The sequence below is a fragment of the Cetorhinus maximus genome, chromosome 14, assembly GCF_964194155.1.
Source record: "Cetorhinus maximus chromosome 14, sCetMax3.hap1.1, whole genome shotgun sequence".
Lineage (NCBI taxonomy): Eukaryota > Metazoa > Chordata > Chondrichthyes > Lamniformes > Cetorhinidae > Cetorhinus > Cetorhinus maximus.
This window is the reverse complement of record NC_135892.1, coordinates 53,839,099-53,853,663: the sequence shown is the minus strand read 5'-3', so window position 1 is coordinate 53,853,663 and position 14,565 is coordinate 53,839,099. Positions and strand designations below refer to the sequence as shown.

Here is a 14,565-nt window from a genome sequence, read left to right as displayed (position 1 = left end):
AAAATCCTGGTCGATTGGAGAGTTAATGGCCTTAACAAGGCCTTAAATTAATGGCGGGCGCGCGTCCCACTACATAGCATGCCCGCCAACCGAAATATCGTGATGCCGCGCGCTGACGTCGGGACGCTCACGCGACATTTTAAGCACTGGCGTGTGGACTCCGCCACCCTCACACCAGCCAGAAGATTCTGCCCATTGTTCTGGCAAAGATGCATGCATATAAATTTCTCCTTTAAAGTACCCACATATTTAAGTAATGAATAAAAGTTTAACAAGAACAATTTAATAAAATTTGATACAGTCACAAGTGTTTGCGAATTCTATAATAACTGAATCGAAATAAATCACTACTTACTTATCCCAACCCAAACTTCCAATTTCTTTAATAAGTTGCGCATAATACTGTGGAGGAGGAGGAGATTGCAGGTCGCGTTTGTTCCTTAGTGCAATTTCCTACAAAAATATTAAGTCATTGTTCAGCGATTACCTACAACACATTTACCATACAACTCAAAATTCCAGAGCAGATTACAAAATTGTAATGTACTAGACCGACAGAATGCTAGAAAATAAATGAGATTATGCGCTGAATTCGCCGGTCAGTGAGTGGAGGCAGCACCCACTCGCCGGCATGTAAAATGACGCACGGTGACATCGGGCGGGTGTCCCGATGTCATTGCGTGGGATTTTGATTTCTAGTTTGGCGGGCACGCAGCCGACTCAGCTGCGTGCCCGCCGGACTGTCAAAGGCTTTTTAAGGCCTGTTAAAAACTAATTTAAGCAATTAAATGGGCTGCCCGTCCAACCTTAAGGTTGGCGGGCAGGCGAAGAGCCCAGGCGGCCTTCACATTTTTCATGAAACCTCATCGATGGGCATGAAGTGTTTCAAAATTCAATTAAAATTTTTAAAATAATTTTTTGACATGTCCCAGCTTATGTGACAGTGTCACATGAGGGGACATGTTTTACAAGTTTTTAATTATTTTATTTCAGTTTTTAAATATCAAACTGATCTCCCTGAGGCACCTCTCACAGGGAGCACTCAGCGCTTCCAAGCGAGCGTCACGTTGGGAGGGCCTTAATTGGGCCAGCCAAGTAAAATGGCGGTGTGGCCCCGATCAGGGGCGCCAATCAGGTTAGCACCTGCACCCGCACAACCCCCCAACGGGGGGGAAATTTTTCCATATGTTTTTGCTATAGCACCATCATTTCTCAGAGCAGGTCAATAACTCTCAAAAAATGTACTTCAATGATTTAACAGAGCCAGCAAACGGTCTTGCTTTAGGGGCAAGCATTAGCAGGAAACATTTGTTGAACCTGCTTGCTGCCTTCTAAGATACAAAAGCTGAAGTTAGCAGCTATTTTGTAGAAACTTTTAAAAGATAAAAATGGTGATTGGTAGCTCCTGCGGTAGCATGTTAGACCTCCAACCAAACTAACATCTGGCTGGGGAGTCTAGAGCTAGGTCACAGACTGAGGATAAGGGGTCAGCCATCGAGGAGTGCGGAAAGAAATTTCCCCTAATCTCAAAGGGTTGCGAACCTTTGGAATTTTCTGCCCCAGAGAGCTGTGGATGTTCAGTCATTGAATATATTCATGACAGAGATTAGTCGATGCTAACAGAATTAAGGTATAGCAAGATAGTGTGGGAATATGAAGCTGAGGGACATCAGCCGTAATTCTGTTCAATGCAGAGAAAGCTTGAAGGGTTGAATGGCCTACACCTGCTCCTATTTCTTACACTTTAAGATCAATTTGTTTCTACATACAAACTTGACAACCTTCAAGGAGTGACTTCAGTTCTTAATTCGGCTGCCAGATGGCATACTTTGCAGTGACATTGCAGCTAATCTTTGGGAAGCCTCAAAAGAAAACTGGCAGGACCAGTCCCAGATCACATTAGACAGCTAATCTACAAAAAACTGACAGTAGTAAAAAGTTGACAAGTCAAAAAAAAATGCACAGCTGAAAAATACTAGAGCGACATGTCCAACAACTTGCATTTATATAGTGTCTTGAAAGCAGTAAAGGTGCTTCACAGAAGCATTATCAAACAAAATTTGACACTGAACCACACAAGGAGGCATCAGGACTGGTGAGCAAAAGCTTGCTTAAAGAGGCAGGTTTTAAGGAAATTCTTAAAGGAAGAAAGGTAAGAAGGCCAAGAGGTTTAGGGAGGGAATTCCATGGCTTAGGGCCTGGCAGTTGAAGGCTGTCGTGCCAACAGTGGAGCACTCAAAATCCTGGATGCGCAAGAGACCAGAATTGGAGGAGTGCAGATGTTGAAAGGCTGGAGGAGGTTGGAGGTAGAGAGGGGCAAGGTTATGGAGGAATTTGAAAACAAGGATGAAAATTTTAAAGATCAGCGCATTGCTCGACTGGGAGTCAATGTAGGTCAGTGAGTACAGGGTGGTAAATAAGCAGAATTTGGTGCAGGTATTCAGATACAGGCAGCAGAGTTTTGGGTGAGCTCAACTTTACAGAGGGTGCAAGGTTCGAGGCCTGGCAGGAAAGAATAGTTGAGTCTAGGAGGTAACAAAGTCATGGATGAGGGTTTTTAGCTCAAGATAGGGGCCGAGACATGCAACGATGTGGATATAGGTGATCTTGGGGATGAAGTAAATACGGAGTCAGAAACTCAGTTTACAGTCAAGGTTGCGAAGAGACTGGTTTAGCTTCGGGGCACAAACCGGGTCGAGGGTTGAAGTTGGTGGCTAGGGAATGGAGCATGTGGCAAGGACCAAGAGCACCGTCAAGTCATCTCAATATCCAATTTGAGGAAATTTCTGCTCATTCAATTCTGGATCAAGGTTGCTACTTCAAAACAATTGGATATATTTAACTTTTGCTATTACTTTGTATTACTTTGAATATTTTTCTGAAACCTAGGCCTGAATCTTCTGGTCGGCGTGCGGAGGGGGGGTGGGGGCCCGCTCACCGATGCATAAAATGGCACGCGGTGACATCGAGCATGTGCCCCGACATCACTGCGCGTCATTCAGATCTTCAGTTCGATGGGCGCATACCGAAGTTGGCTGTGCGCCCCGAACTGTCAAAGGCCTATTAAGGCTATTTAAATATCAATTAAAAGAATTAACAGAGCTACCCATCCAACCTTAAGGTTGGGGGGCAGGCGAAGAGCCCAGGCGGCCTTTGCATTTAATCACGAAACCTCATCCACGGGTGGGATGAGGTTTCATGAAGGTTTTTAAACTTTAATAAATTTAATAAAAATTTTCATAAAATTCGTAGACATGTCCCAGCTCACTGCCACATTACCTAAAACATCTCACAGATAAGGAAAAATACAAAATAGTTTTTTTATATATAAAGTCTCGTAGGCAAAAGAAATGCAACTTTTGATAATAAAATTAAACTCCCTGAGGCAGTTCTGGCCCTCAGGGAGATTTCTGCACTCTTTCGCGCATACGCGTGAAAGAGCGCAGGCCGCGACTCAGCCTCCTCCCTCCGCCTGCACAGGGAGCGCCCAGCGCTTCCGGTTGCACGTCACGCTGGGTGGGCCTTAATTGGCCCGCCCACGTAAAATGGCGGCGCGCAGCTGATCGCAGGCAGCGAGCGTCTGCGTGCCCGCTCACGTTCAGCTCCCCAGATGGGGAGAAACTTCTCCCCCTAGGGTTGAATTTTACAAGCCTCCGGGTAGTGAGAACAGAAGTTGCAGGGGCTTTGGGAAAACAGGAGCTGGAGCTGCGTTGGGACAGCTTCCCATCACTGTCCTGCCGCCAGGCAGGCTCTGAGGTGGATCAATGGGGTGGGCAGCCAATTTGCATAATCAAAAGCCCAATTACAGACCATTTAAAGAGCCATCAAATTTTGCTGGTGGTCGGACAGCCCCACCCTGTTGGAGACTCCATGGCCAAAGAATGGGGCCGTAAGCAGGCTAGGCAGCTCCCAAGGCTTCAACAGGCCATCTGTGAAGAGCGTGGCTCTCCTCCACCTCGTAGGCCCCTGAATTTTAATTTTTACAAACCCGTTCAAGGTTGCCTCCATGCTGAGGCACTATCGAGATCTTCGACCACCTCTATCAGTGGATCTGCTGAGGCTTCAGAGCTGCCAGCCTTCTGATTGGGTAGACAGCATCAGAAGCCCCACTGACATCCTTAGTTGGGCACTGAGCCCGCAGGTGGCCAACTTAGGAGGCCACCTACGGTAAAATTAACAAGCTGGTCCTGCTGCCGGAAAGTGCAGGCTCAGAACCCAATTTTGGCCCAATGTCAGGGTCCTGAAGCCCAGGATAAAATTCAGCCCCTAATGCCTAAAGACATGCAAATGGAGAAGTTACAATGTGAAGGTAGTGGGATATGAATTGGCCATAAACTAAGCAACGGCTATAAATAATTGTATCAGAAGGAAGAAAAGCAGAAAAGCAGAACATAGATTTTGCAGCAAAGGAATAAAATTTTTTTGAAGAAGAAAGTGAATTGTGATGGTTTAAGACTCAAATCCTATTGAACTTTGGATGCACACAGCTCAAAGAAATTTAGATTTTTGGCATCTTTCCCAGCAATTTGAAGAGAGGTAGTATAAAATATGGAGCCAAAAATTATGCTTCAATATGTTTTAAATTGTACTTTCTGAAGTCACAAATGACATAAGGTTTTTGTAATAGATACTAATATTCAAAGTATTGACTTAAAATTTAAAGAGGTTAGAAGACAAAGATTTTTGAAATCTGATAAAGCGTGCTCTTCAGTGTAAGCAATTGCAGTGCAGAAGCCTCACCATGATAATTATCCTTATGCCGCAACTTGTACTGTTGAAGTTTGAGAGCTTAATGGTTGATTTATGATGGAGTAAACTGATAATCAGCGCTCTCTGGGGTAGATCGGGACTTTGTGCAATAGTGTAAAACTGATGATAGAGAAATGGCAGCCCGTTTTACATCTCCAATCTCTGCCTCCAGTCAATCTTCCGTTGACGGCAATGGAAATAAAAATTGGGAGACGTAAAATGGGTTAACATTGAGTGCTTGATTAATTTTTCTTTTCAAATGGACTACACTGCTACTCTTGTTTAACTGCTCCAATCAGCAATTTTATCTTCACTTAACCTATATGGTTTTAAACTCAAAACTCCACAAGCAGGCAGAAAGTGAAGCTACATCAGCCTATGCTTTCAATATTTTATAAAAATTAATAGACTTTGAGAACCTTGCATGAGCGAAATAAATGTTTAAATAAATGACGACAGTTTTAGGAGGGGGGGAAGGAAAAGCAAAATACTGCAGATGCTGCAAATCTAAATTAAAAACAGAAAATGTTGGGAACACTCAGCAGGTCTGGTAGAATCTGTGGAGAAAGAAACAGAGTTAACATTTCATGTCTGCGACCTTTCATCAGACATGAAATGTTAACTCTGTTTTTCTCTCCACAGATGCTGCCAGACCTGCTGAGTGTTTCCAGCATTTTCTGTTTCTGTTACAGTCTTGGGGCGTATTGTTATGACAAGTTATAACAGACTTTTGGTGAAAATTAAATTGTATCAGATAAAATGAATTAATTTTCAATGACTGCTGCCAGTATATCGACTAGTAAGTTACCCATCTTTTGCTCATGGAATAGATAATACAATCTTTTCAAGTGGCCATCTTTAGCTCTAGAGATGATTAGACAGTGCAAGTTTAGAGAAAACCCACTTTAAATAAATGCAAATTACTGGTCAAAAGACAGCACTGTTCCACAATGTACTCTACACTGTGGAAAAATTAAGAGGCCTCGTGTTTGCAATTTTCCAAAGCGTTCTTGGCTGAGCCTCCTGGGTGAGGCATTACACAATAGAGGGAAAAGAAGAAAAACATTTTCCTGTGCGATTCTGGGCCACCTAGCAGCTGGTTATAAAGTACCTTTGGCAAAAACATCAAAGCAGACAATCAGCTGTTAATCAGGTTAATGATTCACATCATATGCATGTGGCAAATTTAACTTTTTGAAGAATTTAAGCAGTTGGCCCACATTGTTAACAACCTCAGTTTCATTCTACTAAAGATTTTTGCTACATTTTTTTTAGCCATTATCAAATTTTATTCTTGGTTTGCTCTTCCTGCAGCATTCAGTTGCAGCTGGGAGTACTACCAACTCATCATGTTTGGGAGTCAAGAAAAACCAAAAAGCTCCTTCAATCAATGAGATTTTCCAACATGTGATCATAATACAAAAAATATTTTAGTGTGTGACAAATGTATTATTCACCAGTTCTTTCTTACTCATTTCAGATCTCTTAAGAACCAAAAGTATTCATTTTTCAAAAAGGGGCACCTGGTTGATATTTCACATAAAGCCAATATACAGAAGTAAAAGCAATTCTCATTTTTAACAACGGGATTGACCTACATAGCACCTAGGGGTTTAATTTGGTTAGGCTCATCCTGTTACTATAGTACACTTTACAGTTTTGAAGGTTTGCAAGGTCGGTTTGACTTTTCATAAAGTTTCTAACTTTGCATTTGTGTTTGTACACTGAACATTTTAAATGCCCTACCTATCCTTTTCCATTAAGATAAAAGCAAAAAACTGCAGATGCTGGAAATCCAAAACAAAAATAAAAATAAAAATACCTGGAAAAACTCAGCAGGTCTGGCAGCATCTGCAGAGAGGAACACAGTTAACGTTTCGAGTCCATATGACTCTTCAACAGAAGAAGTTCTGTTGAAGAGTCATATGGACTTGAAACGTTAACTGTGTTCCTCTCCACAGATGCTGCCAGACCTGCTGAGTTTTTCCAGGTATTTTTATTTTTGTTATCCTTTTCCATTGTTCACTAGAAATATTTCAGTTGTTTTTTTCAACTTTTGTTAATTTAGGTTTCTTGCATTTAAACACTTTTCTTCACAATAATTGTAACATATATAACAAAGCTGATCTCTCTCAAACTCAATCGAGAAATGATCTTCCATGGGATTGAGGGATGATCTTGCATGGGATTGAAGTTCCCGCAACATTTTTTTTTACTCAGTGGAGAAGATGTTGATGACAAAAGTAGTGACTTGCCAAGAGTACTCTAGCCAGCGAAATAGGAGACCACTTGTAAGTTAATCAAGAATAGTTAATGTGAAAGTCGCCACTTCATCGCTGGGGTTATTTCCCCCTTTTAAAAAGTACTTTTAAAGGTTGAAATGTGAAAAAAAATTGTAGAATAAGTCATCTACTTTTCTTACTGCGACAATGTATTTGCAAAACTTCTTTTCAGGAATGATAAGCTGAATATGTTTCAAGACTGGAAGCCACGATAACATATTAAATATCAATTTCATATTTAAAAAGGGGCTTTTTTAAAATAAGATAATGGTATTAAATTACAGACTTAGCTACAACTTGTAGTAAAATATTTATCCCCAAAGTTGCACAGTGAAATATAGCCAGTGAAATATAAACGTAACTAAACCTAGAATTAGACTAGTGTTTATTCTCTGCATTCAAAGGATAAACTAAAAGCTGAGTTATTTTTTGGCTGGAGTGTAGAATTGATTAAGTTATTGAAAGAAGTAAGCATAAATGAAAGAAGGTGGTTTTATGGAGCTCTATGCTTCAAGTTCCACTCATTAATGTTTTCACTCACCAAAACAGTCTTAAACTCCAACATAAAACTGACCAGGTCAGAGCAGTGTTGCAGTCTCTGGTGGAGGAAAGGAAAATGGTCAAATGTTCTTTCAATGACTGATGGTACAATACAGTTCATCAGAAGTCAAATCTAGAGTAGATTATAAGCATCTAAAATAAGTGTTGTCTTCTTGCCTATTCCATGTGCATTTTATAGTCACACGAGTTGGGGGGATAATAAATCAGATAGTAGTAATACCAATAATACTCTTCTGGTTTCTGTTGCCTTCATAAACAGAAATTCATTATAACATTTAGACAAGGAAGTTGACAGGCTTAGTTAAACATGGTTACTCATCTGCACAGAACTTTTCTTTTTAAAGAGACAAACATCTTTGTGCAGAAATAGCCCTCTTTTCAGGGCTATGAATTCCAAGCATCTGATGTAGACTAATATTTGAACATAAATAGGAGTGCATGTGAACTGAAGAGAGCCTCATGGATAATTCTGGGGGAATTTAAGCTACAAGAATACATAAGGCTGCATTCATTTATTATGTTGATAAGTAATAGCAAGAAATGTTGAAAGATGAACCACAAATGCCTACCTACCACTTCTGGCTAGAACACTGAACACATTGTTTTATTTTTCAGCCCAAGCAACAGAGCTCATTAGCAACATTGTGTGTTTAAGTTGCTAGTCCATTTTGATTCACTTGTACTCTACATTTGAGCCTTCATATGTAACAGGGCAGAAAGCATGCCAACACAGTTAAATGTTGTCACAAAAGTACTCTAACTAAACCTGCCTTGGTCTGCAGGATTCTTATGGTTATTAAAATTTCTGTTGCTCCTGGTCTTCATAATATTAATAAAGTGTTGATTTTATTTTTAAAAGTCTACTTCTCCTTCTCATTCAGTAAGGTAAACTATATTCAAATAGATTTTTACTGTTCAAAGACAATTTATAGCAACCTCTAAATTTTTATTACACCACTGAAGCCATTATTTTGCACATTACCTGCTTCACAATGTGCTGGTATCCATGCAAGACTTGTTTTAACTGCCAGCTGCACTGAAGCCTTCAACAGATTAAAAGCATAAAAATAAAATGATACAAATTTTATAATTTACAAGTTGTAAATTGCAGAATTTTAAAGAATACAGGTTTCATCACTTAGAAAAGGAGTACATGATGTTAGTGATTGCTCAGGGCATTATCGGTGTACAGTAATAGTCAAGAAAATTATCACAGGATGAGCACTTGAAATGCCATAGCATACAGGGCTATGGGCCAAGTGCTGGAAAATGGGATTAGAATAGATATGTGCTTGACGGCCAGCATGGACACGATGGGCCAAAGGGCCTGTTTCTGTGCTGTATAACTCTATGAGACTAACTTGACCAGCTAAATTCAAATTCAATTTTGTAGTCCTTAGATAGGCACCTTGGGATATTATTTAGAGTGATTTTTAAAATAAAAACAGAATTCACTGCATTTGAAAGCACTCCAAGTGTAACAATCAGATTTTGACGCTAATCCTGTGTACTCTCAATTTAAAATAACTTAAATGTAGCGTTTTGGTCCAAGTCCTGAAAATAAAATACACCTGCCACTGTACTTTCGTCCCTGCTTCCTAATATAACTTTGCATGCCCAAAGTTACTAGAACAAAGACTGAATGGGATTCTATTCCAAATCTCATAGCTAACACACGCTCCAAGCTCACTCACTGCTTTCACCTGATATACTAAAATTAGTATTTTTTAAAAACACATAAAAACGTAGTCACCTGTCATACAATGTTTAATCTCGGTTTGCCAGTAGTGAACTTTGTAACAGTAGCAGGTGTCAGAAACTAAATAATTAGTTATTTTCTACTTTCACTACTCATCAATTGTATCCCATAAGATGTTACACCTAGCCATAAGAAGATAAGCCAAACAGTGTGTTTATTTTTCCCAAAGGTTACTCATGATATGAGTACTATGAAATAGTTATATTATGAGAAAAGTAAAGTTGCAAAGACATATTGGAAAAATGGAATTTACATTAAAAAGGGAGAAACCTGTATAATGGAGATGAGGTTGTGTGTAAGAAGAAGGCATTCTAAGATCTAACAAGCGTGAAAAGCTTCCAGCCTCTGTGCATCAAGTTGCTGCCTACAGGAACCGAAGCTAAGAAAACTCACTTTGAATATCACTAACTGTCCAGAGTATTGTGTATTTTGCCTGGGTCTGTTAAACTTATATTTTGCTTTACTGTTGCCTTAATGGAGGTGTAACTGGGAGCCAGATAAATTAGGGGATTTAAGAGTTATTATAGTAGTAATTTGTAGACCTATGTGTGTGCTTAAAATCTTTTCTTTTATTAATAAATGTTTAATTTAGTTTTGTAAAAAGCCTCTAAGTCTCAGTGGACTTATTACTACTGAATTCAAGGCATGCATCTCAAAACAAAATACAAATTGCAAAATAGTTCTGGCAGCTGTTTCAAGTTTCCCTCTGGGATTTGACCAGCTCGCTATTTACCATCCGCTGTGCCATAACAGCGCCAAACTTTATCTTTCTGACATTTATTCATCGGCCCCTTGAGTGAGAAAAATTTTGAAATGTGGCCTCCCACGCAAAAATGCTAGACAGTCTTAAACAGGTCTATATAGTCCCACAGTGGCATTAAAATATATTACACGGTAGCAGCATGTCACCACTGAGTCAGAAGAACATGGGTTCATCACCCAATCCAGAGACTTTAACACATAGTACAGGCCAATGCTTTATGCAGTATGAAGGCAATGCTTCCAAAGCTGCCATCTCTCAGACGAGACAATCAAATCGAGGACCCTTCTACCCTCTCAGGTAAAGGTCAAAGGCTCCATGGCATTATTTAAAGAAGAGTAGAGGAGTTCTCCCTGGTGCCCTGGCCAATATTTATCCTTTAACCAACACCAAAAAAATACTAATCAGGTTTGCTGTTTTTGGAAACTTGGCTAGAATTTTTCCCTCGTCGGGTGGGTTCGGCGGGAGCGGGCAGGGGCAGTCAGGAAGTCGCCCGCGATCGGATCCATTCCAATTCCAATTAAGGCCCGCCCTGTGGTGGATCGCGAGCGACAGCTGTGTGGGCGGGGCTAGAAGGGAGAGTGGGCCTGGCACACAGTTCTCGGATGCGCACAAAAGATTGTTTTAATCTCCTAGGCAAGGAGCTGCCTCAGGAAGATTGAGGCGCTGTTTAAAAAAATTAATAAAGACAGTAAAAATTTTTAAAAACATGTCCCCTCATGTGGCTCTGTCACATGAACTGGGACATGTTTTCAATTCAAAAATAAAGTTTTTAGTTAATGTTTATTTGCTTTAGGAAACCTCATCTCGCTCGTGAATGAGATTTCCTAAAAAAATGTAAAGGCCACTTGGCCTTTTCGCCTGCCCGCCAACCGTAAGGTTGGGTGGGCAGCGTTAATTTGATTTTAATTAGCTTGTTAGGTCTTCGGCATGCAGGTGCACTCAATGTAAAATTCTGCTCCTTGTGTGCAAACTGGCTGTCCTGTTCCCTACTTTACAACAAGGATGACCTTTCAAAACTACTATATTGGCTATAAATTGCTTCGGGGTGTCCTGAGATAAAGAAAGGTGTTACATAAATGCAAGTTTTTCTTTCAGAAAGGGTCACTGAATCTTTAACAATCACCTGAACACTTAGATGGGCCTCAGTTTAGAATCCAATCGAAGGATGACATCTACCAAAGCAGTACACCCTCAGTACTGCACTGAAATGCCAGTCTAGGCTAGGACAAAATTTGGTGAGGACTTGCAAATAAGTCAAGGTGACAAATATTTAAGTATTCTGTGCAAATGTTATAATTAAAATAAAGAAATCCATACCTTGCACGCCTCAGACATTTCTGTTCAGGTAACAGTATCCTTACACGAAATTCCTTGTCCTGGAAATATAAAGCCAAAAGAAAGGAAATAATTATTACACAATCCATGGCAACCCCAGTTCCTATTTGTTAATGTCAATGACAGCAATGCTCTTTTAACCCAATTTACATGATATCAGTAAGAAAAATTAAAAACACAGAAGTTCCATTAAAGCAAATTAAGTGCAATGGAACCTTGATTATCTGCCAAAGAGTGGACCAATCCCTCGCTGATGGATACCAAATTGGTGGGTGACTGAGATCTCCCAGCGGTACTTCGCTCTGTTGGCAAAAATCAACTGATTTATCACAACTCTTCCAGGCACCTTCCCATAACTCCAGCTATCAGACAATTAGAACTAGTTGAAAACACTCCTTCAAAAACGATCACCGCCATCTAGATGAATGTTAAAGGCTATATGCACTCACCTGCACTGTTGAGTGGAGCTACCAATCTTAAAACTAATAGAAAATGTGTCTGCTTAACTGCTCTTCTGTATTCGTGAGTAGAGTGGCTCAAGCTGACATGTTCAGGACCTGCTCTGTTCACTATTGCAGAAGTGCATTTAAACAGGCAATATCTCTAACAACTTTGGAGTCTGCAGTTCCTCAGAGATTAGTGCTGCAAAAACTGCTGATACAATAACTGAAGGTCAACACATACTACTGTTAGCACTGATTTATGTAGCTGGGGTGGGAGGGGGGGAACACTGATCACCACAGGAGAAGCATTTTATTTATGTTTCATGGGTCCAGTGGCTGAAGTTACAGGCAATTCTGTAACACAGCTCAATGGTTCCAGTACCAACTAATATTGGAGCAAACCAATTGAAATGTGAGAAGAAATGCTGGCTACCCAACTACCATTGGTCTCCCAATATCCAAAGAAATTCTCAATCAGGAATCTAGTTAGTTAAAGAAAGCTTGGACTTTGGAGGTTATGCCATACCAGGTGAACACAAGGTTACTGAAGAACTAATAAATGACAATTCTGTTCAACCAGCATGACATAAATAAACAGTGTGTAACTTACAGAATTAGGTCACTATAGTGTTCCTTTTTAAATGAGAAGGTTATAAAAATACTTTTAAATTGAACTAAAGCAAAGTCAATCTTTGCCAGCACTCAAATATCTAGTTCCACAATAGCAAGTGAAGTAGGCATTCAGTATATGTTCGTCATAACATGTTAACTCATCATTATTACAATTACGCAGCTCTTCCTTGAGGCTTTTCTCTGGTTGTTGATGCTCTGTAGCTACAAAGCTGAAAAAAATAAGTCTTTTTATGAAGAGCTTCCATCTCACTGAGGCAGCTCTAGGCCAAGTCCATATCCAACAACCTGCTCTGAAAACTCTGCTCACATTTTGGCAATTGTGACAAACTGCTCCACTGCAGCTGAGACAATCCACAACATTCTAAAATAATCAACATTCTAAAAAAAAGTCAATTCCCTATCTCCCAATGATAATGGATCCTTTAAAAAATTCCAGAATCCAGATCCACATCATCGCCAAAAATTAATCAGTTCTTCCTTGGGTCGTACCCTATCTATGTACCAAGTTTCATCGTTTATTGATTACAAACAAACAGGGGTGAAAACTTTACCTCTGCCCACTTTCAGTGGTGAGGGTAATTAAAGAAAATCTCACAACAAACTTCATTCTTTGAAAATCATCAGCAAAAAGTAGTAGTTTAGCTTCTGGGAAGTTGGGAACAAATACCTCTGGGGCAGAATTTTCCCATTGGTGTGCGGGGGCGGGCCCCGCACATAAAATGATGCACGGTGACGTCGGGTGAGCGTCCCGGCGCCACTGTGATATTTCGCTGGGTGGGCGCGCAATGATGTCCGACGCACGCCCGCCATTAATTAACAGGACAGTTGAGGCCCTTGACTCCCCAATCAACACCGATTTTTTGGCGCCCGTGCAATCTTCGCGTCGGCGCACGGGCGCAATGGGCAGGTGGGAGGACATATATGTATAAACCTTATCCATGAGCGGGATAAGAGGGCTCACTGAGGTCGCGAGTGTGCACAGTCAAGTATTTATTTATGAAAGTTTTTATAAACTTGCCTGTGTAATCCGCCCCCGCACGCCAACAGGAAAATTCTGCCCCAGAAGTATTTGTTCCCAACTTCCCAGAAGCTAAGCAACTTCATTTAGCTGATGATTTTCAAAGAATGAAGTTTGTTGTGAGATTTTCTTTAATTACCCCCACCACTGAAAAAGTGGGCGGAGGTAAAGTTTTCACCCCTGTTTGTCTGTAATCAATAAACAATTAACATACTTCAAAACACATATCAGCTGCTTTTTCTGGACTCTTTAACCTTTATGTCAGCACTCTGCAGTGAGTAATCTCCTCTGGGCCTGCAGGTTTCAGGAAGCCTTCCCTTAGCCTGGGAATGGGAGCTGACCTGTCCACTGGAGGCAGCTCCTCTGAGGAGGAAGGGAGGGCAAGAAGGGGGAGGAGGCCAGGAGTGCACATTCAGCCTCCAGGGGAGCCACCTTTGGAAGGTCAGGCGCTGGCACAAGGGGCGCAAGCCAAGAGATAGTCCAAGGCGGAAGGGGCCGCAGAAGACGCCACTGTCTTGCTGCCAGGGTATACAGGCGGCGAAGCAGCTACCTCAATATGTCTGAGGTGCAGTGCCGAAGGAGTCTCCGTCTCTCAAGGGAGACAGTCAACTATATTTGTCGGATGATTGGGCCTGAGATCTCCGCTAACTGTGTGGGTGGACACCCCATGCCAGTGGCTCTGAAGGTCACAGCTGTCCTCAACTTCTATGCCTCTGGCTCCTTCCAGGGGTCGGTGGGTGTTCTTTGCAGTGTATCCCAATCAGCTATCCACACTTGTGTCAAGCAGGTTACAGGTGCTCTGTTCAGGCGTGCATTAGCCTCCATCCACTACCGTTGGGACCAGGCAAGCCAGACACAGTGAGCCAGAGGCTTCACGGCCATTGCTGGCTTCCCCCGTGTCCAGGGTGCAATAAGACTGTACACATGTGGCCATCGAGGCGCCATCAGGTGAGCTCGGTGCCTTCGTCACCGGATGCAGATCACAGGATGCTGATTCTACAAGTCTGTGCAAGGTACCCAAG

At 41.3% G+C, this 14,565-nt stretch overlaps 1 protein-coding gene across 3 annotated transcripts in view; it reads right to left on the bottom strand.

Annotated features, from left to right (window-relative positions):
* Window positions 1–14,565, bottom strand: part of fancl (FA complementation group L) — an 83,954-nt gene that overhangs the window by 50,606 nt on the left and 18,783 nt on the right. Inside the window, exons 3-7 of one of the 3 annotated variants that reach the window (XM_078556925.1) lie at window positions 11,665–11,751; window positions 11,432–11,490; window positions 8,575–8,635; window positions 7,573–7,629; window positions 356–453 (exon numbers count right to left, since the gene is read on the bottom strand). In XM_078556925.1, the coding sequence (XP_078413051.1) occupies window positions 356–453; window positions 7,573–7,629; window positions 8,575–8,635; window positions 11,432–11,490; window positions 11,665–11,751 (362 nt within the window). The remainder of the gene's footprint in view (window positions 1–355; window positions 454–7,572; window positions 7,630–8,574; window positions 8,636–11,431; window positions 11,491–11,664; window positions 11,752–14,565) is intronic. The other 2 variants (XM_078556922.1, XM_078556923.1) reach the window with 2 other exon arrangements.